Source organism: Antennarius striatus, chromosome 5, assembly GCF_040054535.1.
Source record: "Antennarius striatus isolate MH-2024 chromosome 5, ASM4005453v1, whole genome shotgun sequence".
Taxonomy (NCBI): Eukaryota; Metazoa; Chordata; class Actinopteri; order Lophiiformes; family Antennariidae; genus Antennarius; species Antennarius striatus.
Genome location: NC_090780.1, coordinates 12,873,384 through 12,901,329, shown reverse-complemented (window position 1 = coordinate 12,901,329; position 27,946 = coordinate 12,873,384). Strand labels below are relative to the sequence as shown.

Genomic DNA, 27,946 nt, shown 5'->3' with positions numbered 1-27,946 from the left:
GGAGGAGACTACGGATGCGGGGTGGTACAATGTGGCGCTGCGAGGCTCGCAGCGATCAGAGGACGCATGAGAGCCGAGGAGAGAACCGAACCCAACCCAGGTAGGAGGAACGAACACCTCACGTCTGCAGCTCCGACTCTCTGCTCGAGTTCCGCTGAGGTTTGACTTTGTTTTACTGTCGCTTTGGCTCGGATCCCTTTGACTGGTGAGACCTGAACATAAACCAGGTGATCGGTCACAGACCAGAGACTCGAACGTCTATCAAGCCGTTAAAACTGGGTCTGAAAATGTCGATACTGTAGTTTGTGTCTGATTAATGGATGTGCAGAGCTGACATGTGGTCCAGTGTTTTCACTGGAGGCGAGAGGAGGAGACTCCACGGCCCGTGATAATGACTCTATAAACTGAGAGTTAAAAAAACCAGTAGGATGGGGGTCGATGGGGGCGCGTCATGTCACAGCTGCGTGGAAATAAAGGAGAGGTAAATGACAGCCGTGAGTGTCCTGCTGCTGTCCTCAGACAGTCTCATGAGTGTGTGTGTGTGTGTGTGTGTGTTCGTGCGTGTGCATGTGTGTGTGTGTGTGCGCGCACAAGATTGTGAGTTGGTGGGAGGGGCGGGGTCTAGTTTGGTAGGGAAAGACTCATTGGAGTTGGAGTTGGGGGGTAATGGGTCCCAGATGTGTACTGTGAACATATGGTTTCCGATAGTTGCTGTAATGCACAACAAGAATGTGTGTGTGTGTGTGTGTGTGTATGTGTGTGTGTGTGTGTGTGTGTGTGTGTGTGTGTGTGTGCGAGTCACAGATTAATTGCTACACATGCTCAACTCATGCAGTGTCTTAGCTCCATGTTTCACATCCAGTGTGACTGTACTAGTGTTGCCTGCAGTAACACACACACACACACACACACACACACACACACACACACACACACACACACACACACACACACACACACACACACACACACACACACACACACACACACACACACACACACACACACACACACACACAATGTCTGTGTAGGTCCTCAGTCATCCAGGTCATGGTTATCCAAAGCTGGTTAAATCAATCCATTACACTTAAAGAAAGTTTCTAGAAGAAGTTTCACCTCTCGTCTGAAGCGGCTGCTTCAGTTCTCCTGGTAGAAGTTGTGTGTTCACCAGAACTGAAGAAGCCTCTTCAGATGAGAGGTGAAAGGTCTTCAAGAAACTTTCTTAAAGTCAGGTGAATTGATTTAAACAGCTTTGGGGACACACTCGCGCACACACAAACACACAAACACACACACACACACACACACACACACACACACACACACACACACACACACACACACACACACACACACACACACACACACACACACACACACACACACACCCTGTCAGATGGATGAAGCACCAATGAGCTGCTTAGTGATGTGTGCATGAATTACCCTACAGAGCAGCAGAGGAGGAGCGTTCATATTTTCCACCAGGAGTGTATTCAGTGCAGGGCAGGAAGTCAGGTCATGGATTTCACTCTGGGATGTGGAGACTTTCATTGACATCTCAACAGAAATGAATCATCTGCTTTACTAGTTGGCAAAGCCGTCCAGACAGCAGAAAAAACATGGACGTCTCATTTAAAGTCGACCTGAGAGGCTCTTTTGCTCGGTGGAGTGGAGAAGAAAGAGCAGGGGGGGTGGGGGGGTGGCCAGCGAGGGCGACAGAGGGGAAATGAAGGATGTGGAGGCAGACAGAGAGGGGGGGGGGTGAAGTGAACTCAGAGAGAGGGGTGGGGTTGAGGGGTCCTCTGGTTCTTTTCCTGGAATGCAGCCCCAAGAACGTCTGCTGCAGCAGGGAGAAGTAGGAAAACAGAGATTCTTCCTAGGAAGACAAACGTGCCACATTCTCCCTGCCAGAGTTTTCTTCCCCTCTTTTTTCTGGCTGTGGCTGTTTGGGGCCGGTGGAGGAGGACGATCGGGGAGGGGAGAGCTGTGGAGGGGTCAGAGAGGTGACAGAGGGCGGGGGGAAGGAGAGGAGGCCAGAGGCCTCAGCGTTTGGTTCTGCCTCATGTGTCTGTCCTCTGATGCTCCCCTCGTCTGCCTGCAGCGCTCCAGTCAGTCTACCTCCCAGAGCGACCATGAGAGTCCTCCTGATCATCTGCCTGCCAGGTAACTGTGACCGAATTCCTCACAGAAACACGTTCATTCAGGTCATTCTATGTCCACACATCACAGAAAGGGATATTAAAGGAATGTTGTAATGATTTGGGGAAAATATAATCAATTTGTTCTTGCCAAGAGTCAGAAAAAACCCACTGTCATAACCATAAAGCTACAACCAGTTAGCTTAGCTTAGCATAGAGACTGTAAACAGAGTTTCCTTACACTCATCTGAACACGCAACAGAGTGGGAACACTTGTTTGTAATGTTATTATTAGATTATTATTACAGATTAATTGCATTAACATCATTGTTAAACTTCTTTAAATGAAATTATGAAGGACACGATTATTTTTTTGCACTACATTTGAACATTTTTCCACTATCCTGGTACCAGGCAGAGAACAGCTGTCAGCAAACGTTACAACAGTACCACCCTGAATGTAGCTTTACAGAGAATAAACTTCATGTTCTGATGAAACACCCACTCAATACGGTTTCCCGGATTCCCACTGGTTACCCTACTCTACTCTAATGAGCACTGGCCCCCTGGGGGGTCAGTGCTCATTAGAGTAGAGTAGAGACCTCTGCTGAGACCCTTTCATTCAGTTAAAGCCAGGACATGAAGGCTATCTATTTATCTGTGTGTCTGTGTGTGTGTGTGTGTGTGTGTGTGTGTGTGTGTGTGTGTGTGTGTGTCTGTCTGTCTGTCTGTCTGTCTGTCTGTCTGTCTGTCTGTCTGTCTGTCTGTCTGTCTGTCTGTCTGTCTATCTACCCACCTACCTACCTATCCCTCTGCCCTTCCTTCCTTCCTTCCTTCCTTCCTTCCTTCCTTCCTTCCTTCCTTCCTTCCTTCCTTCCTTCCTTCCTTCCTTCCTTCCTTCCTTCCTTCCTTCCTTCCTTCCTTCCTTCCTTCCTTCCTTCCTCCCTTCCTTTCTTTGTTCACACCACGTGAAATAGAGATAGAGAAAAAAAAGGGAGGTCAGGAGAAATTATCCAACTGAGTAATTTAAAGTTATTAGTCTCTGATGAAACAAACAACAGTTGTGATTAATGTGAATCCTGCTGCAGGTTGTCCTTTCTGTGTAAGTTGCTCATAATTGCCTCGAAAACCTAAAGAAAAAGAAAAGAAAAAAAGAATTCAAATCAAAAGTACAGCTAACTGACTTTCCACCGTGCGTTGTACTCATCCCCACCTCCAGTGATCACTTTGTTGTTCTGACTTGTCAACAGCTGTGCTGCTCGCCCAGGCCCAGTACCAGTTCCCCTTTCTGGGTGAGTTCCTCCAGTGAACATGAGATCCCAGCATCAGTTTGTGCCTCCAAGGCGTCTTCTCCCCATCTGTTTCTACCACCCACAAAGCAACCGTTGCCATGGCGTTAATCACACTGTAAACAAACTGCATGTTATTATTTGTAAACATCTCACACATGGAGTCCTGAAGTACACCCTGCTGTAATTGCTCATTTAGTTGGTTTTTGGTGTGCAGCTGGTGTGTTTTATGCGTGTCAGTGCTGTGTGTGTTTGTTTGTCTCATCTTGTTTATATCATGAAACGTTTTTCTCTCCTGATCGTTTTCTGACTTTATAGAGGACTATGGGGTGGATTACTTTCCAGGTGAAGTATTTTCAGCTTTATAACAATAGTTCTTCCTGATTAATATTTAATCATCAGAGCATTTAGAAATAGTTTCTCTTGTTTAGATCCAGACTCTGACAATCAGGAATCTCTTCCTGGAACCTACCAGCAGCAGGTTAAACTTGAGCCAGTGGTCCGTCCAGAAAAATCAGGTACATCTCCTGAATGTTTCTCCTGTGTGAGACGTGATTCTGTGTCTACAAGTCATTTCTAAATCTGTTTTCCATGTGGTCACCAGAACCTGAGTTTGAAACAGAGCCCACTGAGCCTGGCCCTCTGGGTAAGAAGACTAAATCACAAACAGTTGCTTAGTTTGACGAAAGAAATTTCTTTTTTAATGATTTGTTTTCAGCTCTGTAATGAGCTGGCGCCTCATCCAGGGTGTACCCTGCCTGTTGCCCGTAGCCAGCTGGGATAGGCTCAAGCATAACCTGTATATCTGATAACAGGCCGAAGACGAGATGACGGTAATCGATAGTAATAACCTGGTCTTAAGGAAGATTAATGATTTGTTTTTTCCAGACTGCAGAGAGGAGCAGTATCCCTGCACACGACTCTACTCTGTTCACAAGCCCTGCAAACAGTGTCTGAACAGCCTCTGCTTCTACAGGTACCACCTGACCACACTTTGTAACACCCAGCAATGAAAAGCCAGTCTTTATCTAGACGTCAAAATGTCTTTCAGTTTATAGGATAATTTGAGTTACTTGCAAGAAGCCATCTTTTCCAACAAACTATTAAAAATAGTTTTATTAAATTTAACAAAAATCAAATCTTGCTTATGTAAGAGTGCAAACAAGGAGCTAAAATCCTTCATTTTACTGAACGTTTGGTAAATATTCTTCATTGTATCAGTTTTGATTTGTTTCAAGGCAAACATAAAGGTTGGCACCACCATCTTTATAACTAGAATGGTACCAGTAGAACACACACCGTACCACCACGGTCCAACTCGTGACCCTATTTCACAATATTATAGACAGATTAATAATCCTACTGGATTCCTGTTTATCTGGAACCAAATGTGTACCAAATGTGTAGAAACGTTTATTCAGGCCCATTACTCATTATTCAGGAGATTTTTTGTAATCCTGCTCACAGATGAACACAGACATGGGAGTACACACAACCTCTGTGGGGGGGGGCATATAAAGAAAAACTATTGTAGGTAGAGTGAGTTTGTGTGATTACTGATGCTACAGTACGATGAAGGTGTTTGTACAGTGTTTGTTTAAAAATGTAGAGGTCTTCATCAATGCTGGAGCTAAAATGGTTTCACTTCTCAGCCATTAAACCCTTCAGTCCTTCTCAGTCTGAAGTCCAGCTTCATATTGAAGATGGAAGCTTTCAATTATATAAAATAGTTCTACCATGATTATTATTAATATTAATATAATTTAATAAATTATAAAATATTTTAAATTTATTTTATTTAACTATTATATATTAATATTATTATTGTATTTATTTATTTAATAAATAAAAGGTCTTTGGTATTTTCCAAGCATAATTCCGCATTTCCAGTCTAATTTACATTTTAGAATTAAACTAATTTGGTGTTGAAGTGTGTTTTTACAGCTGAACATTTCACGTAAACAATGATCAAACAATAATCAATCATTATTTCCTGCTAAATTGAACGGTATTTGCTCCTTTGCACAAAAGGCCTGTCCTCTAGACTATGCAGCTGATATTTTTTGAGTGAACTACTGCTTTAACAGGAACCTGAGCGTTTCAGCCTTAATGTGATCTCTGTCCTTGTCGTTCAGTCTCAGACGGGTGTACGTCATCAACAAGGAGGTGTGTGTAAGGACTGTGTGTGCACATGAAGAGCTGCTCAGAGGTGTGTTCCCTGCGCTGTTTTCGTCCTTGTGCGTTGAGACTCCCTTTAAACCGATCTGCTTCTGTGTTCAGCCGACCTGTGTCGTGACCAGTTCTCCCGCTGTGGCGTGGCGGCCCTGAGCGGTGGCTGCTCATCACTCGGAGGAAGCTGTGGGAAGAGCTGCGGCAGCTGCTGATCAATATTGCCATCCAGGACGCCACCTGCCCAGATGCTGCCGCTTATTGTCCCACTTCACCTTCCTTCCAGTTTCTCCTCACTTCATTATCCCTGTGCCAAAAGCACTTGAAGTCTTTTCCATTTTGTCTTTTCAGATCCTGTGTATGGATAACTATAATCCAAAGAACATTGATGATTGTATAAATCAATGGTGCTATAAATCATCACACTGGTGTTATGAAAACTATTAGAGATGCACATAAAACTACAGAACATCTTTTTTCTTTTTTTTTGGCATATTGTACCATATTAATCTAATGCTTTTTTTAAAATTTGTTGATATGTTACTGTACTTGTGTAGAAAAGCAGTCATTGTCATGATGATCAGCTCATTAGCGATGGTCACTGTGCACTGATGTCAGACAAAACTAAAAAATATCCAGACGGCAACAGTCTCATTATTGAAGATCACGAGATGTGTGAAGGAACAGGTGGTAAGTGACCTCAGTTTTTCTACTACTGCCACAGGATTTGTGCTAAAAACCAACCAGCAAGCTCATAAAAATATATCCCGGTGGCAACAAGTGGTTTAGAAGGCGTCTCACAAACGGCCTGTGTACTACTGCTTTGTAAAACTGTCACTATAAAGGCTGAGAAAAAATAAACTTTTTTTATTACAACTGTTCTGTGTGTGATTGAGTCAAACATGAGTCATGGCTGTAATGTCATCTGGCAGCAGCTCAGCCTGCTGAGTGGTTCTGACCAAAGACATGAATTATGTTACACACAGTCAGTTTATTCTCCTGCATGTGGGCTCCATGTGTTTGGTCCACACAAGTTAAACTGCTGCTGTTAATCGTTAGTCTTGTCAGCTTTTAAACAACAAGTATGTACAACTAGTAAAACTAATAACTAATGAAAAACACACGGCAAGAAAAATCATCACAATCAGCCGTCATAAAAATGTTACGAAATCAGTCATGTCTGTGCTGAACTGCCGGACACGATGACCGGACACCTTCAATACGCTTCATTCGTATTCTTGCTAAACTTTTGCACATTCAGGACATTCTTTTCCCCGTCTTCATATCTGAATATTTATATAAAAGTGGAGGAATCAAGGATAAACTGCACAGCTGGCACATTTCTTTTCCTGCACCACATCCAGATTCTGTCTGGAAGGGAGTTAAGGTTTCTTCTTGAACAAGAGCTGAAGAATTTGAGCAACAATCAAGCACAGATGGCTGCCAGTAATCAGAACGCTGCCAGTGTTTTCAGTCTGACGTGCTGCAGTTACAGTGAAGTCTTTTGTAGTGTGACACAACAATAACACACCAGCAACAACAAGTGGTGTTTCCCATGTCACCAACTAAACTGCATTTCAAACAGGTAAACTATGAGGACGGGTCCAGTGAGTAAATATGGCTTCAGGCGTTCATAATAAATTGATTTTCCGTGGATTGGACATGAGTTCTGCTGGTGCTTCTGGTTTAAAGCTGCTCCTCAGTTCCCTGGCGACAGCATGGAGGACGACAGAGAAGGTTGTCTCCGTTTCACCTCCTGTTGCAGCTGCTCCTTCAGGGTGGACACCTAGAACAGCACAGCAGAACAATCAGAACATGACGCTCTTCAAACTGGGATTAGCAACCAACCCACGTGGACTTCAACTATTCTACTGGGTGAAAGAGAAGCATAAAAATAACAGACGTTCACTTCTTCTCCTATTGTGTAATCTAGTTGTTGATGTCTGAGGATGATCCATCTTTCCAGAGCAGACAGTCTAGTTTAGATACCATTTACACTCTCTCAGCCTCGGCCTTTCTTCTTCTGCTGAATCACTTCCAGTGATATATATTATAGTTCCATATTTTAGGACTAACAAGTGCAGACTTTTTGCTCAGCCTGTGCGTACCTGCTCCTCCAGACCCTTGACTCGGTGGCGGTGAGCTCGTTCTCTGGCGCCCAGCGTTCGCTCCATGTCCCTGAAGCTGGATCTCAGCCTCTCCGAGTCCCGCTGGAGCTCGTCACGCTGCCTTAGCAGGCTCTCACACAGGCTGTGAGACTGTTCCACGTCAGCCAGCTGAGTCTGCTCAAAACACACATTCACACACACACACACACACACACACACACACACACACACACACACACACACACACACACACACACACACACACACACACACAAACACACACAAACAACTTCAATGTTAAAAAGAAAGAAGCTGCCAGAAAGTTTGTCTAAAAGTCAGCGAGATGCCATCGACCACGTCGGGGGCTCTGTGGGAAATAAAACCTGTTCAAGTCTTCTGATGGTGAAGAATAATACTTTCTGAAAATAGTGTACATTATGGGACGTGGCTACCAAACAGTTGTCCTATAACACAACTGTAGGGAACAGTGTTTTAATTTGTAGTAAAGATGGTGTAAAGTCGATCCACCAGGGGAAAAGCAATGGTTTGATATCGTTCAAAGAAATGTTAAAGAAAAAGACTGATTTTTGGAGGCTTTAGGAGACGTCACTGGGACAAAGATGGGACTGAGGATCAGACAAAAAAAATGTGGATTGAATGGAAATAAAACCACACAAGGAAAAGACGGAACAAACTCACTCCAGGTCTGCATTAAATCCACAACCTTTAAAAATCAGTTACTTAATCAAAGCAGTTACCCACAAGTTAACATCAACAACCTGTTGTCCATAAACACATCTGTGATTTCCATCACCCTGGAGACAAATGGTTGATGACCCTTTTAAAGACACCCCCAGTACACTGATGGGTACGAGCTGCACGTCTTTCTGTTCGCTCTCAGCTCTGCTTGAGCGGTGGGGATTCGTTGCTTTAGCTGGTAAACATTTCTGCAGCCTTGGAAAGGTTTGAATAAATGAATAGAAATAAACAGTGGGTTGAGATGTAAGTGGAGCCCATAAACAACTCTAATGACTGATCCAGAAATCACATGAACCTACGGAGGCTTTGTTTACTTACTTGTTCATTGCATGTCTGTGGTAAATAAAGAACAACATAGTTACGGCTGTTGTTTAGCCTCATAACAACGGGGATATCTAAGGGCCCCCTAGTCATTTGGTGTCTGTGGTAGAACGAGTGCAAAGGGGTCGGCTTTAACAAAGCTTCATCCCTCAGTTAGTGATGAACTCATTCCTCCTGTAACATCGACCAAACCAAATGTTTTGCTCATGAAGTCATTTTCTCATGCAAACAAAAGTCCCTTATTATTCTAATTGGTAAAGACAAAGGGATTTAGATCATGTAACGGTCTGGTTTGTCAAATGAAAACAGAATTATTCAACACTATGAAAACATATGAATGCCAAACGCTGGTATTAATCTGTCACGTCACAGAAGGATCGTTCTGCCTGTGAAAACATTTGTCTGCCTCATCCTCCAGCGGGGGTGTGAAGCAGCTAAGAAAATAAAGTGTGTCACACATTTTGTTGGCTATACTAAGCTAACAGCAGCTTGGGATGGCTTCTCAGAGAGTTTAGCATTGAATAGAAGCGGTATTCCATCTTGCAGATGGTTCAGGTTTGTAGTTCCTGTGTGCTGCCCCCCACCTGCAGCATCAGTATCTGCTGCTGCGCCTCCTGCAGCTCCTGCTCAGCGCTGTTCAGAGAGCGATCCAGGCGACCTTTCTCTGCAGACAGCCGCATGCTGCTCTCCTCCGTCTTCAGTTTCTGACGTTCAACCTAATGAAAAGTGCAAATATTCACCAATTTTAACATTTTTAGAAAACTGCAAGAGCAGAGAACACACACAAATGCACAAACATGCTGAGAGTAACAAAAAGGCCAAAAGGAAGTGTTTCTATGGGACGCTTGAAAGTGATGGACGTATCCAGGAACCACCTGTTGCTGCCTTGGTTTGTTGGTTTGCTATTTTTAACTAAATATGATTTTTTTTTTTTTGTGTGTGTGTTTGTCACATTTTAGCGTCCATTGGAATCTGTTTCTGTACTCATCCATGAAGCACTTTATCACATTGTCATAAAGTATTATTAGTGGCAGCATTTATTTCAGATGAGATGTATTCTAATGTGTTCTAAAATAACAGATCAGCAGTTTGAGCGTGATCATGCATGCTGGCAGCGCTAACCATCAGTCCAGACTGAAATATCACAGACTTATTAGCTTCATGCTTAGAGCAAATTTAAAAAAAACATTAACATGTTAATGGTGAACAAGACAGACATCATAGCTGTAAAACACCAGCTTGTTAGTATTAACATGGTGAACAAGTTGGCATGTTCACATTTTCACTGTTGACTCTGAAGATGGTGGTAGACATGACATTTTCAAAGAGAAACTTAATATGTGGACAAAATAAACAAATACTTGTGGTTCAGAGGAGGATTAAGAAAGCTGACGATTCTTTATTTGGAGGATAAAGTCACTTTTTATATGTTCTCCATCAATTACTTAACCAGAGAATCAATCTTTTGATATTGTTGAATTGACTGATGATTCTTTCTAAATAAATGATGGGATGAATTAAAACGGTTTCACTGCGCTACATGCAGACGTGGTGCCGACCTTGTCCAGTGTGCTTCTCAAGGCGTTCTTGTCTTTCTCCAGCCTCACAGCCTGTCGCTCTGCGTCTTTCTTCTCGTTCTCCAGCAGAGCGACGGCTCTCTGCAGCCCACGCAGTCGCTCCTCCACAGCAGCTCGCTCCGTTTGAGCCGACTGAGCGCCGTGTTGAGCTTCTGCAAGACAGGCTGAGCGCTGACGCAGAGCCTGGTGGACAGAAGACAAAATCCACATGAAGAGACGGGGATCTGTAGACTGTTATAGATGTATACAGTATTTTCTGCACTGTAAGGTGCACCTAAAAGCCTTTAATTTTCTCAGAAACCGACAGTGCGCCTTATAATCCGGTGCTCCTCATATTTGAAATAAAAGATTTAGAATAGACCATTCATTGAAGATGAGTTCTCAGATGCGTTTTATAACTCGGTGCGCCTCATAATCCAGTGTGTTTTAAAATCCAGTGTAACTTCTGTATGAAATTATTTTTTTTCAATAGGCCATTCATTGAGGGTGCGCCTTGTAATCCAGTGCGTCTTATAGTGCGGAAAATACTGTACTCAAAAATTGTTGCTCAAATTTCTTCTGCGTGTCACACTGCAGCTAGCTGAAGATCATCAGCTGTATCGTGTAACGTCTTGTTGAAGACTTCATTCAGGCAGATGTTTGCTGACACACAGGTCGTCCACCTCCTCACCTCTTGAGCGCTGTTCAGCTCCGCCTGCAGATCCTCTCGTCTCAGCTCGCTCTGGTGGAGTTCACTCTGCAGGCTTTCCACTCGCTCCGTCAGGCTGGCCACGTTCCTCTTCCCCTCCATTAATGACGCCCTGGTTTCCTCCATCCGTTCCTGATCAGTGTGGATTAACCATCACATCACAACACATCAACAATGTCCACAGCCTTTATTTCCTTCAGGCTCACTCACCTGTAGAAGCTGTTTGTCCTGTTCAGTCACACTCAAGGTTTTCTGCAGGACAGCCAAACGACTCTGAGCGCCGGCGTGAGCAGATGTGGCTTCCTGGAGGCTCTTCCTGAGGGAAGACGTCTTCTCTTTGAGGAAAGATTCATCCTCCTGGGCTTTGAGCAGAGCCTGGTTCAGCCTCTCCACCTCCCTCTGGAGCAGAGACGCACGAGCTTCTCCTTCTGCAACCTGCAGAAGTCACAAGTCCAAACAATGTGTCAGCAAACCAATAAAGAGGAAGAAGTTGCGTACTGTTGATTATGCAGGTTAGTCAGCTGTCTCTATTTTATTTTTTATCCAGTTTGTCAAATGTCAGCCATAAAAGACAGTGGCTGCAAAAGTTTGAGGATTAAAATTTAAAGAGAAACAATTGATTGACAGTTTCACGGGGCAATTTGATCTAATTCAAAAGACGAAAGGATTTTAATCTACAGACGAATCTACAGGGCTCATTTTAAATTTTATGCCTCACATTTAGTTTCTATGCTCATCTGACCTGCTGTGCACTGACTAAAAAAAAACAACCTAGGATTATAATGATAATTATGGGTAATTTATTGAATGACAGAAGAACAATCTCCTCGCATAAGTAGGAAAAAAATGACTTTATGGCTTTATTATGTAAACATTTTTAGGAAAGTGTGAGGAAATTAAATCCCTAAGATGAATTACTATCAAATTAATCACTACAAATCTCAGCCAGATGATTTCTGAGGGACATAAAACACTTTACAGGTTTACTTCAGACACCATCATATTAACACTGGAATGTGAACTTCAGCTGACTCCGCTTCAGCCTGCTGTACCTGCTTCAGCAGAGAGTCATGGTGCTCCAGGGAGGTTTGGCTCTCAGCCTCCCGGTCCCCCAAACTCAGTCTGAGTCTCTGCATCTCTCCCTCTAGGCTGCGCCTCCCCAGCTCCACCCTGGTGGCTCGGGCCTCCGCCGCCTCCAGAGCCTCCCGCAGACGCCTCCTCTCCGCCTCCACACGTGTCTCAGCGGCACGCTGTTTATTCAGCTGATCCTGCACAGGTTAGGGGAGACAGATCAAGTTCTAAAAAACAGGATCCTTAGTGGCAAACAGCGACTTTAAATTTAAGGGAATCAGTCATCAGATCGTCAAAATGTAGCCGCAAGAGGGCACAAGCCAGTGTCTTATTGTGCCAGTCCCAAGCCCGGATAAATACAGAGGGTTGCGTCAGGAAGGGCATCCGGCGTAAAACTTTTGCCAAATCAAAGATGCGAATCAAACCTATGACTTCCATACCAGATCGGTCGAGGCCCGGGTTAACAACGACCGCCATCGGTGCTGTTGACCTACAGGGCGCCAGTGGAAATTGGATTACTGTTGGTCGAAGAAGGAGAGGAAGAAAGTGCATTCGCACTTAGAAAGAGAAGAGGAGCGCCAAGAGTATAGGACTGAGAGTAGGGACGTTGAATGTTGGAACTATGACAGGAAAAGCTAGAGAGTTGGTTGACATGATGCAGAGGAGGAAGGTAGACATACTATGTGTCCAGGAGACCAGGTGGAAAGGTAGCAAGGCTAGAAGTTTAGGAGCAGGGTTCAAGTTGTTCTATCATGGTGTAGATGGGAAGAGAAATGGAGTAGGAGTTATCTTGAAGGAGGAGTTTGTTAGGAATGTCCTGGAGGTAAAAAGAGTGTCAGATAGAGGGATAAGTCTGAAGCTAGAAATAGAAGGTGTGATGTTCAACGTTGTCAGTGGGTATGCTCCACAGGTAGGATGTGAGCTGGAGGAGGAGGAGAAATTCTGGTTGGACTTTGATGAAGTGATGCAGAGAACACCTAGAAGTGAGAGAGTTGTCATTGGAGCAGACTTCAATGGACATGTTGGTGCAGGAAACAGAGGTGATGAGGAGGTGATGGGCAGGTTTGGTATCCAGGAGAGGAACACAGAAGGACAGATGGTAGTTGACTTTGCAAAAAGGATGGAAATGGCTGTAGTGAATACTTTCTTCCAGAAGAGGCAGGAACATAGAGTGACCTATAAGAGTGGCGGTAGAAGCACACGGGTAGACTACATCTTGTGTAGATGGAGTAACCTGAAGGAGATCAGTGACTGCAAAGTAGTGGTAGGTGAGAGTGTAGCCAAACAGCATAGGATGGTGTTGTGTAGGATGACGGTCAGATGATGGTCAGGAGGTGCTTCCAGATGACTGGACAACTACAACTAATGTGATCAAGGAGAAAGGTAGGAGAGTACTTGGTGTGTCATCTGGAAGGACAGTAGATAAGGAGACTTGGTGGTGGAAGGAGGAGGAAAAAGAGGTTAGCTAAGAAGAAGTGGGACACTGAGAGGACTGAGGAGAGTAGAAAAGAGTACAGAGAGATGCAGCGTAAAGTGAAGGTAGAGGTAGCAAAGGCCAAACAAGGGGGTTATGATGACTTGTATGCTAGGTTGGACAGTAAGGAGGGAGAGACTGATCTATACAGGTTGGCAAGACAGAGAGACAGAGATGGGAAGGACGTGCAGCGGGTTAGGGTGATTAAGGATAGGGATGGAAGTCTATTGACAGGGGCCAGTAGTGTGATGGGAAGATGGAAAGAGTACTTTGAAGAGTTGATGAATGTGGAAAATAAGAGAGAACAAAGACTAGAAGAGGTGACTGTTGTGGACCAGGATGTTGCAAAGATTAGTCAAGATGAAGTGAGGAGGGCACTGAAGAGGATGAAGAGTGGAAAGGCAGTCGGTCCTGATGATATACCTGTAGAGGTTTGGAAGTGTCTAGGAGAGGTGGCAGTAGAGTTTCTGACTGGGTTGTTCAACAGGATCTTAGATAGTGAGAAGATGCCTGAGGAATGGAGGAGAAGTGTGCTGGTGCCCATTTTTAAGAACAAGGGAGATGTGCAGAGTTGTGGCAACTACAGAGGAATGAGCTGATGAGCCATACAATGAAGTTATGGGAGAGAGTAGTGGAAGCTAGACTAAGGGCAGAAGTGAACATTTGTGAACAGCAGTATGGTTTCATGTCAAAAAAGAGTACTACAGATGCAGAATTTGCTTTGAGGATGTTGATAGAGAAGTACAGAGAAGGTCAGAGGGAGCTGCATTGTGTTTTTGTAGATCTGGAGAAAGCTTACGACAGGGTGCCCAGAGAGGAACTGTGGTATTGTATGAGGAAGTCTGGAGTGGCAGAGAAGTATGTTAGAGCGGTGCAGGACATGTATGAGGACTGTAAGACAGTGGTGAGGTGTGCTGTAGGTGTGACAGAGGAGTTCAAGGTGGAGGTGGGACTGCATCAGGGATCAGCTCTGAGCCCCTTCTTGTTCGCTATGGTGATGGACACTGAAGAAAAGACAGGAGACAGAGCTGGAGGTAGCAGAGATGAAGATGCTGAGGTTCTCTCTGGGAGTGACCAGGATGGATAGGATCAGGAACGAGTACATCAGAGGGACAGCACATGTTAGAGGTTTTGGAGATAAAGTCAGAGAGGACAGACTGAGATGGTTTGGACATGTCCAGAGGAGAGATAGTGAATATATTGGTAGAAGGATGCTGAGTTTCGAACTGCCAGGCAGGAGGCTTAGAGGAAGCTCAAAGAGGAGGTTTATGGATGTAGTGAAAGAGGACATGAAGGTAGTTGGTGTGAGAGAAGAGGATGCAGAAGACAGGGTTAGATGGAGGCAATTCATTCGCTGTGACGACCCCTGAAGGGAAAAGCCGAAAGGAGAAGAAGAAGAAGTCATCAGATCGTCAAAGCAGGGACATCATGAGACAGACAATCATTCCTCTCCCTTTTCTTTGTGTTCTTGCTCCTGTTGTCCAGAAGGTGAGTTATTTTGAAAGGTTCTGACACAACAAACGGTCATATGGAGAGCCGACGGGCGGCACCACAACACAACAACACACTGTGTGTGTGTGTGTGTGTGTGTGTGTGTGTGTGTGTGTGTGAGCATCTGCTGTTGTTGCTCCCTGACAGTTTATGGCATCAGACGTAGCTCTCCGGTCACACATTGCCATATGGTACCATAGTCAACACCAATGTATGGTGTGTGTGTGTGTGTGTGTGTGTGTGTGTGTGTGTGTGTGTGTGTGTGTGTGTGTGTGTGTGTGTGTGTGTGTGTGTGTGTGTGTGTACCTGTATGTGTTTTTTATCCGACTCGGACGCCTGCAGCACTCGTTCTAAATCCTTCACCCTGTCGCTGAGGGACCTCCTCTCTCTGTCTCCTCTCCTCAGCACCTCCTCCTGCTGCTGGAGGAGAATCTGAGCGGTGGCCAGACGCTCATCCAACCCGCGCCTCCCTACAATCACACACATTAATGAATGTTACAAACTGAGATCATCGTCTCCTGACGCTACGCTACGTGAGAAGTCTTACCCTCCTGGTGTTCCTGTAAGGCGTTTTGGAGCTGTGTGAGCTGACCCTGAGCAGAGTCTCGCTCCTCCGTCAGCTTGTCCAGCTCCTGCTGCAGGACCCCCAGACGGCATCGGGTGTCATCCTTCAAAGTCAGAAGTAAACAAACAATGGAACCCAACAAATGTGGAAACCTCGTATATTTATTATGAATAAATTTTATAAATCACTTTGTATTTACCCGGTCTCTCTGTGCGTCCCGTAGCTCCTGGAGGAAGTCTCTCAGATTGCTTCGTAGAGCGTCGGGATCCAGTTCTGGATGAGAGAGAGGCAGCGGCGTGTTCCCTCTCTCTGGAGACGCAGTTTCTGAGCCTAAGGTGTTATCAGGGGTACTGACTCGTATCTCTGGAACATAACACGGAAAATGTTGCAAGATCCCCTTAAATCAATAGTACAGTATTTTCTGCACTATAAGGCGCACCTAAAAGCCTTAAATTTTCTTTCTCCGTAAAATCTAGTGTGCTTTATATATGAAAAAAGCTATAAAATAGACCATTCATTGAAGTTGAGTTCTCAGATGCGTTTTATAATCCAGTGCGCCTTATAATCCAGTGCACTTTATGTATGACTTTTTTTAAAATAGGGTATTCATTGAGGATGCACCTGATAATCCAGGGCGCCTTATAGTGTGGAAATTACTGTAAACGAGTTGTTTTTGTGCATCTTGGGTTATTATTTTTGTCAAACATATTATCAAAGGCAAAGGCGGTGGTTAAAAAAAACCCCAACAACAAATGGCAATGAACAGTATTGGCACCATTTTAGTTAAATTAGTATTAAAATACAAGGAAGAAAATTTTGAGACAATCAAGAGGGATCGTGAAAAAAACAAACATATTTTTACATATAAAAATATGTTTAACGATAACAAACATAAATAATTTTGGGGAAAAATGTTGATTTCATTTCATGGCCGTGCATCTCCACCAACATCTTAACAGACTGATGAATCTTATGCTGCAGAGATGAAGTTTAAATTCTCACCTTTTGGGGGTGACAGTGAGGACCGCAGGGGGGAGGAGCTGTTGTGGCGTGACATGGGGCCCGGTGACGTGGAGCTCCCTCCTGGGCTCCTTCCTCGGCCTCCTCTCCCTCCGGCCCCGATGCCCAGCGTTCGCGTGAGCGCCGACTGAATGCTGCTCAGACGGAACTCCAGGTCCCTCCTCCCGGCCTCGGCCCGGGTCAGCTCGGCCTCGGTGGCGGCCAGTCGGCCCCGGGCCTCGCTCAGGAGCAGGCTGGACTGAGCAGCGGCGTCCTGAGCCGCCTGAGCTCGCAGCGCCAGGTTCTTAGCTTCATCCTGCAGCTTCTTCTCACAGCCGTGCGCCTCCTGCAGCTTTGTGATCAGATCTTTCTCACATCCTTGCCAGCAAGACTCAGACTCCATCAGACGCTTCTGGGTTATAGAAAGCTGAAAAAAAAGAATAAACAATCAAAACACAGGGAAAAACACAAGTAACATCATCAGAAACATTCTCCTCCATCCTCACCTCTTTCTTGTGAGCATCTCGGGCGGCTTCAGCTTCAGTCAGCTTCTGTCTGAGGGAGAACGCCTCCTTCCCTCTCTCCTCCTCTCTCTGCTCCTCCAGTGCCAAACGAGTCTGCAGCTCTGCTACCTCCCTTCCTTTTTGCTCCTTCTCTCCATCAAGAACCTTTAGCTGGAGCAAAGACACAACACACTCACTCCAGAAGGAAAAGATGTTCAAACTGAAAAATCTAAGGGGGGATGGGGGGGGGGGGTGACAGACCTGTCTGCGAAGCTCCTGCAGTTCTCTTCGAGCTTCGAGTCGTGACCTTTCGACCTCTCTTAGGCAGCTCCGCAGCTCCGTCACCTCCTTCTGAGTGGATGCCAACTTCTCCTCCAGCACAGCCAGCCTCTGGCCCCTCTCTTCGCTCTGTCGTTTCACACTGAACCACCAAAAACACACACATCAAACACAACTTTTTTTTTCCCCTATCAAAGAATAATTCTGAAGTTTTTACCTGATTCTCTCCATTTCTGCAGCCCTCAGGGACTCTCTCAGCTGGCTGTTTGATTGGCTGATGGCATCTCTCTCCTTTGTGACGTCGGTCAGGCTGCGTCTCAGCTCCGTCACCGCACTCCTGCAGTTTTCTGCTGCGTCCTGAGTTTGGTTGTGGCGCCGCTCGATGTCCAACACGTCTCTCCTCAGCTGGTCTCTGCTCTCCTCATTGGCTGAGAGAGAAGCTCGACATTGGTCCAGCTGGAGGAAGGGAGCCACGAACAGGTAACACAACCATTCAGAAACACAAAATATCTCGGCATAGCAGGATGATGATCACATGATGCAGAGGATAACTCATTTATCAATAAAATGTGGCGACAGGTTAATTTTATATTCCAAACTAGCCACACAAGACAGAGCAATTTTTTTTACTGCTGCTCATGTCCTCATACTATGTCAAGTATAACACGCAATATGTCACAATGCACTGCATCTCTGGTTAGATGCTTAATTTAATTCCTAATAAAAGGACTCTTTTGTCCCAACATGAATGTTGATGCAGGATCACATAAATATGCTAACTGAAATTTATTTTTTTAAACAAATAAAAAATTATGAGGGCTGCGCAAAACCTTTTACAGCACGTTTTCTTTTCTATTACTTGGTTGTAATTGTTACATATTTAAACAGCGAGGGCAAATTCTTTCTGCATCTTATTACATTTTGTTTTACTAAATTATTCGTCAGAAAATGTAACATTTAAAAGTTTTGTTTTAATATGCTGCATTGCATTTTACAGAAATAACAGCAATGAATCCTGGGATTGGAGGTTATCTTCTCTCCTGATGTACCTCTTTCAGTGCGAGCTCAGCCCGTGACTGATGATCAGCACAGGTCACCCTCAGAGTCTGGACGTCTCTCTCATGAGCAGAAGCTGCCTCCTCCATCTGAGAGCGAAGCTCCAGCAGCTCGGTGGTCAGCGCTCCAACTCTGATCTACGTGAACATGATTCAGAATTTAAAATCAGTACAACTTCCTCATGTGTTTGGATAATTTAACGACAGATGATAATCTCTGACAGGAAGTCACATCACCTCCTCCTGCCCTTTGTAATGGGCGACTTCTCTCAACATGCGCTCAGCATCCAGAGCTGCAGCCGACAGCGAGGCCTGAAGAGACGACACTCTGTCGCTCAAAACTGTTTTCTCTGCCTCCTTCAGAGAAAGAGCCTGGATGGAGAAAAAGGGTCTAGTAAACAAAGACAGACTTAAAACAGATGTGCCAGAGCAGAGCCACTCTATCTCTGGTCTGTATCGAACTAAATACCACAGAGAGGCTGAACAATACGGTTGAAACCAGTTGGATCCCAATCGGACCTGTTGTTTCTCCGTCTCAGCCTGCAGCAGACTCTGATCCCTGTCGTGATGGAGAACCCTCATTTCAACCTGGAGCTCTTCTCTCTCTCTATCAGCTCTCTGGAGCTGCTCCTCCACCTCCTGCTTCAGCTTCCTCAGAGCGACGTCATGCTCCATCAGCAGACTGTGACGCAGGACTTCCTGTGAATCAGAGCAGCCAACAAGCAGAAAGATGGATTCATTAGGAATGAGCACCTTATCTGAAAAAAAAAAACGTATAAAACACACGGTGTATACCCAGAATGAACCGCCTAACCTTTTCGGAGACAAGTCTCTCCACCTCCTCCTGGTGCTCAGAGATGGCCTTGCGTAAAGCCTGCTGGGCCTCCAGCTGTGCAGCATTTAGAGTCTGACTCAGAGCCTGTTTGTCCCTCTCAGCCTGGGCCAACAGATTCTCTCCATCTGAGCGTAGACGCCTTGATTCAGCTGGAAATCCCATCCAGGAAACCATCCAGGAGAAGAAAACAAAGAACTCAACCATTAAGTTCTTACGCTGAAATATTATTGTCTGGCTCAGGATGCCAAACATCTAAAGTTGTGCTCTTCAGTGTTCTAGCATCATTTGGTTCTCTTTTCTGTTTTCTCCTTTAATTCTCTACCCAATGCTTTTCTCTCCTACATGTTCTCTCTCTGCTGCTCACCTGTCAAAGTCTCACAGCGGACTCGTAGGTTCTGGTTCTCCGTCTCCAGCTGCTCTCTACGTGACTCCACCTGAACAAGTTGTTGCTGCACCTCAAACAGACTTGTTTCCAAGGATTCCCGTTCTGACCTGTAAGGTCACAAACAAATGTCAAGCACATGAGCTCAAGTAAAAAAATGCATGTATAGCTAACAGATAATCACCTAAAAGCAGCCAGTTCCTCTGACAGCACTGTGTTTTCCCTCTCAGACGCCGTCAGCTGGACCACCAGCGCTGCTTTGTCTCGGGCAAGTTCTGCCCGACCGCGTCCGGCTTCCTCCAAGGCCGCCTCGTTCCTCTGGCCCTCTCCTCTGGAAAGACTCAACTCTGATCCCAGAGACGCCACATCGGCACAAAGCTGTCAACAAAACACAAAATAATCCAACTAAAGTCTGATGCATGCAGGGAATATGTTATCACTTTGTTTTCAGGTTGGATCTCAGGTGATGTGATCCATTCTGTACCTGTGTGACTTTCTCCTGCAGCTTTATCCTCTCAGCTCTGACGCTCTGGAGCTCTGCTTCCATCCCTGTGTGGCTCAGCTCAACGTCCTGCAGTTTGTGCTGCAGCATGAGGCGGGCGGCATCCAGCTCCAGTCGGTCCTGCTCCAGACGCACCAACTCATCTCTGATGGTTAACTTCTCCTGCTCTGCCTCACGCTTCTGGGTCTGGAGATAGGCCTTCTCTTCCTCCAGCTTAGAGATGGAGCAATAAAATAGTATGAAAGGAGCAACAACGGCATGTCATCATCTCTAATTCTTCATTTGACCCTGAATAAATCAAGCAAAAGGCATCATACCCTGAGAATGTAAGTGTTAAGCTCTGCTTTGTCCTGAACCAGACCCTCATTCATACTTCCCATCTTAGCGAGAGAATCCCTGAGCGATGCATCCTCAGACTGCAGCTTGCTGATGAGCAGAGAGAGCTCCGCGTTGCTGCTCTCAGCCTGAAGGGACAGTCAGTGCAATACGAAGGTGACAAACAACAAGTAGAAAGAATTTTAAATCCAGAAAAGTTAAATGAGCACAGATTGTGCTTTTCTTACTCGGGACAGGGCTTCAGAGAGCTGGGCCCTCTCCCCCTGCAGCAGATGCCTCTCAACCTCCCCCTGCTGGTGAGTCTCCCTCACTGCAGACAGCTCCCCTCTCTGGGCAGAGGCGCGACGCTCGCTCTGTTCCCACTGCTTCTGTCTGAAGCGAAACAGTCAGAACAAATCAACCACAGAGTAATATCATCGTGCTCGTTGTCATGTGATGTGGAGGTGATGTTCAAGTTCTGTCCAGTATGACGCCTGTTTTTATTCTGTTAAACTTCATTTTATCTTCCCAATAGTGGAAGAAAAAATTATAGTGGAAGAATTTATAGTGGAAGAAAAAAATTTTGTCAGTTTTTTAAAGAAACTGACTAATATCACTGGTCTGATATGTTGGAAATTACTTCAGGTTTGTCGGAGCTGTTTGGACACAAGTTCTACATCAGATCTGTCCATCAGGTCAGTGGAACCAGGCAGATGAAGAATGTAAAGGATTATCTGGATGTGAAGCTGAAGCTGAAGATGTGAATGTCTTCCTGTAAGCATTTTGAACGTGTGGATTAGTGTGCACCACAGATCCACTTAATCACTGTGAATTAACCTACTTACATCCTCTGAGCCTCCACCTTGGCTCGGTCTCGCTCCTGAACGGCCGCTTCCTTCTCCTCCTTCTCGTGATCTCGCTCTCGCTGCGTTGATGCCGCCGTCAGCTGAAGCTTCTCCAGCTCCATCTGCAGGACCTGGTTGCTGCTCTGCACCTTCTGCAAGCTGGTCTCTAAGCTCGTCCTCTCGCTGTAATGTTCATGATAATGTGTGGAAGGGGAATGTGACACTTGTGCCCGTTCGTTGTAGAAACACACCACAGTACTCCAGCAGACAGCATCAGGCGATCTAACCTGTCCAGAGCGTCCCTCTCCTGCTTCAGCCGGTCCCTCTCTCTCTGCAGGGCCTCCTTCTCTCTCTGAGCGGCATCTCTCTCTCTCTCCACAGCCTGGTGTCTCTGTTCTGAATCTCTTTTAGCCGAATCAGTATCGGAAATCTGCTTCCGCAACTGTTGTATGAGGGACTGGGAGGAGAGGAGACGACCTCGAATGTCCTGCAAACACAAACCGGTTACCAGCCCCTAACAACGTCCGTCCCTTTAGATGGAATGGGTTGATTGAACACTACTTGTTCTCTGTTTGGTTTGTAGGGAGACTAAAAACTCTTCACAGAGAGGTCTTTGAATTATCTGGACTGGACAACCGCTCTGGTCGCGGGTCTAGAGGCCTCACACTTTGAAAACCACAGTCATGTTGTGACAGGTTATTTTGGGTCTGGAAATACTCAGCTTTTCAAAATCAATACAGTCCCATCTCTATATTAGTCTAACATGAAGTGAAATCAAATATGTGCAGTAACTGGTGCTCTACGTTAAAATCATATAGATTAAAATAAAAAAAATGTTCCAACAAAGTAAAAATGCTTGTGGCACCTGCAGTTGAAGCATTCTGTTTGTGACTGCAGAATGCAGAGCAGACAACGCTGATTCAGGAAGAAGAGACACCGAAGACGAAGAAGACTGAGAGGGGGAGGTCGACCCATGAGGAGCAGAGGAGCGGTGAGAAGAGGAGCCGAGGATGAACGCCATCAACGGAGCTCCAGAGGTGTCCTGGTCTGCCTCTGATGATGACTCTCCATCCGACAGAACCACCTGAACAAGAAATAAAAGAATAAATCATAAAAATAAAGGACTTGCTTCTTAATTAAATAACATTGACTTTGTGCAGTTCATTACCCGAGCGACGCCCCTCAGAGCCTCCAACAGCGTCTTAATGTGAGACTTAATCACCTGCATGTCCGTCTCATCATTACCACTCTGCTGCTGAGAGAAGGCAAACAAAATGACGTCAAGAGGAAGATTACTGATCATTAAACATCACTAATTCAGTCTTTTTTTAAAAAAAATACAAGGAATAAATCCTTCTTTCAAAACTTTCTAATTTCCTAACTATGTGTGTGCCTCTATGTCATGACAGAAGATATGTGTACATCCGTAAAAAACAAGTCAATATTGTCATCTTCGATTTTTAAAGAGGTCTATAAAGATACTTTTTTCATAACTAAGGGACTGGATAAAAGTGTGTGTGTCTGTGGTGATCAAGGAGCACGTCAAACAGTACAAAAGTGTGACTTCTGATTCATTTTTAATTTTTGAATGACCAAATAAAACCTCTCACCTCAAGCCTCCTGGCCAGCGCAGTGATCTCTCTGTCTCTCTCCTCCATTTGTCCCTTTAGTCTCTCGCCCTCTCGCTCCATTTCTGACAACCTAAAAGATGTCGGAGTGAGAAGAACTCAGTGACCTCTCTGACACCACTGTCATTATTCACAGCATCCCAGTCGCTGACCTGATGTTGACCTCGCTTCTTTCTGTGTCCGCTCTGCTCTGCTGACTCATCATCTCTGCCACCCGTTCCCTCAGCTGCTGCTCCATCTGGCCCCGGAGGGCCTTCTCCAGCTCCAGGGCCCGAACCGTTCCTTCCTCCCTGCTATGCAGGACGGCTGACAGATTCGCACAGGACACCTGAGCAGAGTGGGATGCCCGAGCCAGCTCGTTACGCATGTCTGACAAGTCCCTTCAGTGGGAGGTGGGGTGACAGAGAAAAGAGAAGAGAAGGTGAAATTATTGCACCGTTAACTTTGGTAAGATTCAAGTCATAGTGCAGGAAAAATGTTTGGCTGATCTTAACCTTTCAGCGGCGCTCTTCATTTCACAAACATGCCTTCGAAATCCGACCACTTGCCGCCACAGTAACAGCATCCGGCTGTGCTCGCTGCTGAAATAACTGTGAAAGGACTGAGACAAAAATAACAAGCGGATTATCTCCCCGATCTTTCTCTCTTCCAACAAAACAGGTGCTGTCTTCACAGCATCCTTCTCCTACCTCTTCCTCTCTCCTCCAGTCTGACTCCTTCTGCTCCAGCTCCTCCCTGGCTTTCGTCCAATCAGCGGTGAGTCTGCGGATGTCCTGGCTGAGAGCCTCATTGGCCAAACTGACCTGCTCCAGCTGCTCCCTCAGCAGGGCGTTGACCGCAGACAAACTGCTGCTCCTGGAAACACGAAACAGTAAATAACAAATAATCTTCAACATGTCACATTCAGAGGTACAATTCAAATTCAAAAACCTTTATTAGTCCCCAGGGGGCACATAAAGCAGGATTGGTGTAAACATACAAACATACAGTGTAAACATAAACAGCGTTAACAAAACAATAAACATAAATAATAATTAAATAATAACAAATATAAATACAATGTTTTGTATTTATGTAAACATAAATAATTAACAACAAACATAAATAATAATTATTAAATAATAAAATAAATAAAAATATAAATATAATGTTTATATTAATTAGTATTTCAAAACTAGTTAATTTAGAATCTAATTTGTTCTAAACCTAGTGGGTTAGTTAGTTAGTTAGTTAGTTAGTTAGTTAGTTAGTTAGTTAGTTAGTTAGTTAGTTCAAAGCTAGTTAATTTAAAATCCTAACAGTTTAGTCAGTTCATTAGTTAGTTAATACGTTATGCACAGAGTAGCTTCTTGACACCTGCTCACCTCTGCTGTTCTTCCTCCAGACGAATCAAAGCCTCCTCCAGGTTGCTGCTTGATTCATCCTGTTGGCGGCCGTTTGCTGTTTCACTTTGGTCCTGAATGAAAGATTTATGAAATTATTTGTGGAATGTCTGAATTCATTTTTTTCCTACTGATGAAATGAATGAATTCCACTCACACTCAGCTGGTGTTTCTCCATATTTGCGAACTTCTCCTGTAGCGCCTGCTCCAGATCCCCACACTTTTTCTTGTACTGAAGAACCTGAAGGAGCAGGAAAACTGTCACCGACTTGTTTCACGTGACTTCACAGCTGGAGTAAAACCAACAAACCTTGGCCTGTAACTTCTGCACGAGTTGCGCCTGCCTCTGCTGGCCCTCTTGGTATGCGGTGAGCTTACGCTTGTAGGTCGCCTGCTCTTCGTCCAGCCTCCTGCGCAGATCCACGTTCTGCTGCGTGAGGCTGCGTGACTCCAGGGAATCGTGGTCCGCAGCTTCATCTCCCGTTTCAAAACGCAAAGCCTGCTCCAGCTGTGGGTGTGAGGCAGAGGTCGAAGGTTAAATAACAGGAAAAGATCATGTGAATTCAGCCCAAGTATACTGTAAATCCTGTTAGACACTATTTTACTCTCAATTCTTGGGAATTTAATTCTCAGGAAATCTCAATAAAATTATTAGAATAAACAATAAAGATGTGTAGCAGAGGAAAAGACAACATATCATCAGCATATGTGACTGTTTGACATGACTGTAAAAAAATCAACACTTATTTAACAAAAACACAGCTCCATCTGTCGGTCTTCTGTTTGTCTTTACGGATCTGCACGAATCTTTGAGTTATCTTGAACTTAACATGAGATGTGATGCCCACCCACCACCCCACCTCCCCTCAACTCCACTAAAGCCCCCTGTTTACAGTCACCCGGGGTGACAGACACCATGGCAACATCACACTTCAGTTCATACCAGAGCTCATCACCTGGGAAACAAGCTGTTCTCAGACAATGAGAGAACAGAAAAAAATGGTGAAATGAGAAAAGCAGCGAGTGGCTCAGCGTTGCCTTCGGTGGACGTAACTCTGGACAGTTTTTACTACAGCCTCACTGAGAAGATCTCCGTTTGAGTTCATTCAGTTCACACTACACCTATCCAGCTGTCGATTCTGGTTCCGGTGTCTTTCTTTACCCGCTCACTAATCGCTCCATACTTGATGGCGAGTTCATCTCGGTCTGCTCGGCTGTGGGCCAGCAGGTCCTCCAGCCTGGCCAGCTCTCCCTGCAGAACCCGGTTCTCCTCCTGGAGGGACATGACTGACGACATGGCCCCGGCTGCAGGAAGGGAGAGACGAGTCAGAGTCGGTCAAAGAAAAGACGCTGAATAAAACCAACATGACAGGACGGCAAACGACTGCAGCTCACCGGTTTCAGTGAGGTTCTTTGTGACAATTTCTCGCACTCTGGCTGGCAGACATGTAGGGGGGGCATCAGGGGAAGGGCCCCGCACCGTCAACCGCTTCTCCTCAGACAGAACGCTCTCCTCCAGCCTCTTTGGGAAACACAACATTATATATATATGAGTCAAATAAGTCATTGCACCCAAAACAGAAGTATTTACAACTTAAAGAAGTGTTTCAAATGATATGTGTCATAACGTTACACCAGATCCACTGCCTACAGAGAAAACTAACACCCACAGTTACTACAGACAATGACCTTTGGGACCTCACCTGGATCACACACTCCAGTTTGTTGGAGTCCGCGTCAGAGTTTTCCGCGGTGCTCATTGCGGAGATTCTGATGATTCAAATCCAACGTGTATAAATTTAACTCCTTCGTGAGATTACCTGAACCACCTTTGCTTTCCAAATACTAAGTGAAAAAGGTTGGAGCCGATGAGGTTTGGTCGCAGAGGAGCAGAGCGCGTCCGTCCTGTCGCCTCCTCCTCCGGTGCGCACAGGCACAGATTGAGGACAGGAGGATTAGTGGGGGTTTAACAAGTACCCCCCCCCCCCCACACACACACACACACACACAGACACACACTTCCACCTCCTTCATTTCACTCTCTCCTCTCTTCTCAATCCTCAACAGGGCGTCAGCAAAGACGAGCCCTGATGGTCCTGACTGACTTTAGTCAACAAGGCATTGATGATCTAATTTAATATCGAGCTGTGGCGCCATTCAATAATGATTCTTTTTTTTTCTCTTCTTTTTTTTTGGGGGGGGGGGGGGGCATCAACCAAATGCTGGAGTGCTGTTTTTGCGATTTACAAATTCTAGAAAGTTTTTTTCTTTTGTTTTCATGGCAAAATTCAATGGTAATGTGAGTTTCATTTTTGACACACATCTTGTAAACTTCATTCTTTCCTTCTTTGACAAAATGTGCATGTTATGTAGCGGGATGGCGTCAAATGTCTTTATCACCGTAGGACGTGCTGACGTGACTGTCCATCTACTCTATGTCTGTCTATAATCACTTTATTAATGTTCATTCTTTTTTTTCTTTTTCAGTTTTCTGTGGACCAATGAAAGTATCTTGGTGAAAAAATATCCAATTTTACGGTTTCTATTCAACAATTTTACGTCAACGAACTGAAGAAAAGTTTGAACCCCATTCATACTTTGTGTGACCACAAAGAGGTTATAATCCACTATGAACACAGATACCAGTGTGGCACCTGTCATAACCAATCACTGTGATTTTAATGTAATAAAAAAAATTAAATGGTGAAATCGTTTTTGGATCATCAACGTGATTCAAAGAAGTAGAACAAGATATTTCCCAGTTTCGCGTCCACCACCGGGGTCCAAACGCGTCTCCAGAGACGGACGCGCTCCTTCTGCTCCTCTGGCGGCCTCATGATTTTAAACCGAGCGATGCCGCCACATCTCATGGCTGCAGTTGGCGGTGATTTTTCATCAGATGCTTCCTCTTCCACGCTAGAACATCATCCGGAATGCGCAAAGCGGGAACGTCGTCTACTGCGTTTTTATTTCACTAAAATTTCAACAAACCAGAATGAAAATTCAAAATAGAACCAAACGACACGCCCAAGTTTCCAGAAGCGTGTCAGTGCTTGGCAGCAGCAACGATTCGAACGCCAACAGGCTGCTGTGGAGACGGAACTTAGACGGATCCGCGCCGGAGCGCAGACCACCAGCGGACAGGTCTGTGATTCCCGACCTCACCTGATGGGATCAGTCCGCTCCATCCTCCATCCTCAGGGTTCAACGGTTTAATTGTCAGAAGAGAGGAGACACACCAGACGCTTGGTGGTGCAGCTCCGGTTGTCTCGTTCGGAAAGCTCCTCCATGCTTTTTCCGGGGAGGGACTTCCAGTTCACCCGGAGCCCAGTGTGTGGGCCGTCCGCCGGCCCGTCAGTGGGCCGATGGTCTGTTGTCATGTCTATTAACACAGATCAGATCCGGAAGGAAATCCACAAAGTTTTGTTTTTTTCCCCCCTAAATGTATGAGAAAATTCCCCAACACGCCCTGAACCAATAGAAACACACCACGTCTAATTTGCGTTTTTCACTTCTAGCGGTTCAGACAACTTCTTTCCCTTTCGGCTTTTCCCTTCAGGAGTCGCCACAG

At 45.2% G+C, this 27,946-nt stretch overlaps 2 protein-coding genes and 2 long non-coding RNA genes across 7 annotated transcripts; 3 read left to right on the top strand and 1 right to left on the bottom strand.

Annotated features, from left to right (window-relative positions):
- Positions 1–6,472, top strand: mfap2 (microfibril associated protein 2). The gene is made up of 9 exons (XM_068314483.1): positions 1–100; positions 2,102–2,163; positions 3,389–3,430; positions 3,746–3,772; positions 3,859–3,945; positions 4,032–4,073; positions 4,316–4,403; positions 5,563–5,636; positions 5,708–6,472. The coding sequence occupies exons 1-9, from the start codon at positions 15–17 to the stop codon at positions 5,809–5,811; spliced, it is 612 nt and encodes a 203-aa protein (XP_068170584.1). The 5' UTR covers positions 1–14; the 3' UTR covers positions 5,812–6,472.
- Positions 6,449–27,671, bottom strand: LOC137594883 (rootletin). Of its 3 annotated transcripts, none has more exons than XM_068314481.1 (37): positions 27,541–27,671; positions 25,771–25,897; positions 25,538–25,680; positions 24,686–24,883; positions 24,533–24,616; positions 24,358–24,449; positions 23,683–23,848; positions 23,488–23,594; positions 23,146–23,373; positions 22,976–23,066; positions 22,534–22,620; positions 22,231–22,449; positions 21,653–21,852; positions 21,366–21,548; positions 20,769–20,913; positions 20,523–20,669; positions 20,188–20,418; positions 19,888–20,081; positions 19,686–19,813; positions 19,301–19,470; positions 19,006–19,185; positions 18,724–18,858; positions 18,481–18,624; positions 17,649–17,887; positions 17,414–17,573; positions 17,156–17,323; positions 16,653–17,076; positions 15,850–16,013; positions 15,633–15,753; positions 15,392–15,555; positions 12,102–12,317; positions 11,260–11,484; positions 11,032–11,181; positions 10,344–10,544; positions 9,369–9,500; positions 7,705–7,878; positions 6,449–7,382 (listed from the first exon to the last, which is right to left on the bottom strand). In XM_068314481.1, exons 3-37 carry the CDS (start codon positions 25,670–25,672, stop codon positions 7,296–7,298), a joined length of 5,889 nt encoding a protein of 1,962 aa, XP_068170582.1. In that variant the 5' UTR covers positions 25,673–25,680; positions 25,771–25,897; positions 27,541–27,671; the 3' UTR covers positions 6,449–7,295. The 3 variants fall into 3 exon arrangements, with proteins under 3 accessions (XP_068170582.1, XP_068170580.1, XP_068170581.1); XM_068314479.1 differs by lacking the exon at positions 27,541–27,671 and adding an exon at positions 26,079–26,292; XM_068314480.1 differs by lacking the exon at positions 27,541–27,671 and adding an exon at positions 26,079–26,292 and having other exon boundaries at positions 22,534–22,617.
- On the top strand, positions 11,424–15,615 carry LOC137594886 (uncharacterized). The gene is made up of 3 exons (XR_011035362.1): positions 11,424–11,561; positions 12,198–12,325; positions 15,491–15,615. It is a non-coding gene; the product is annotated as an uncharacterized lncRNA (long non-coding RNA).
- Positions 20,402–22,401, top strand: LOC137594885 (uncharacterized). 2 transcript variants are annotated; one of them, XR_011035361.1, is made up of 3 exons: positions 20,402–20,531; positions 21,166–21,294; positions 22,263–22,401. It is a non-coding gene; the product is annotated as an uncharacterized lncRNA (long non-coding RNA). The 2 variants fall into 2 exon arrangements; XR_011035360.1 differs by lacking the exon at positions 20,402–20,531 and adding an exon at positions 20,950–21,005.
- Positions 27,672–27,946: the final 275 nt, after the last annotated feature.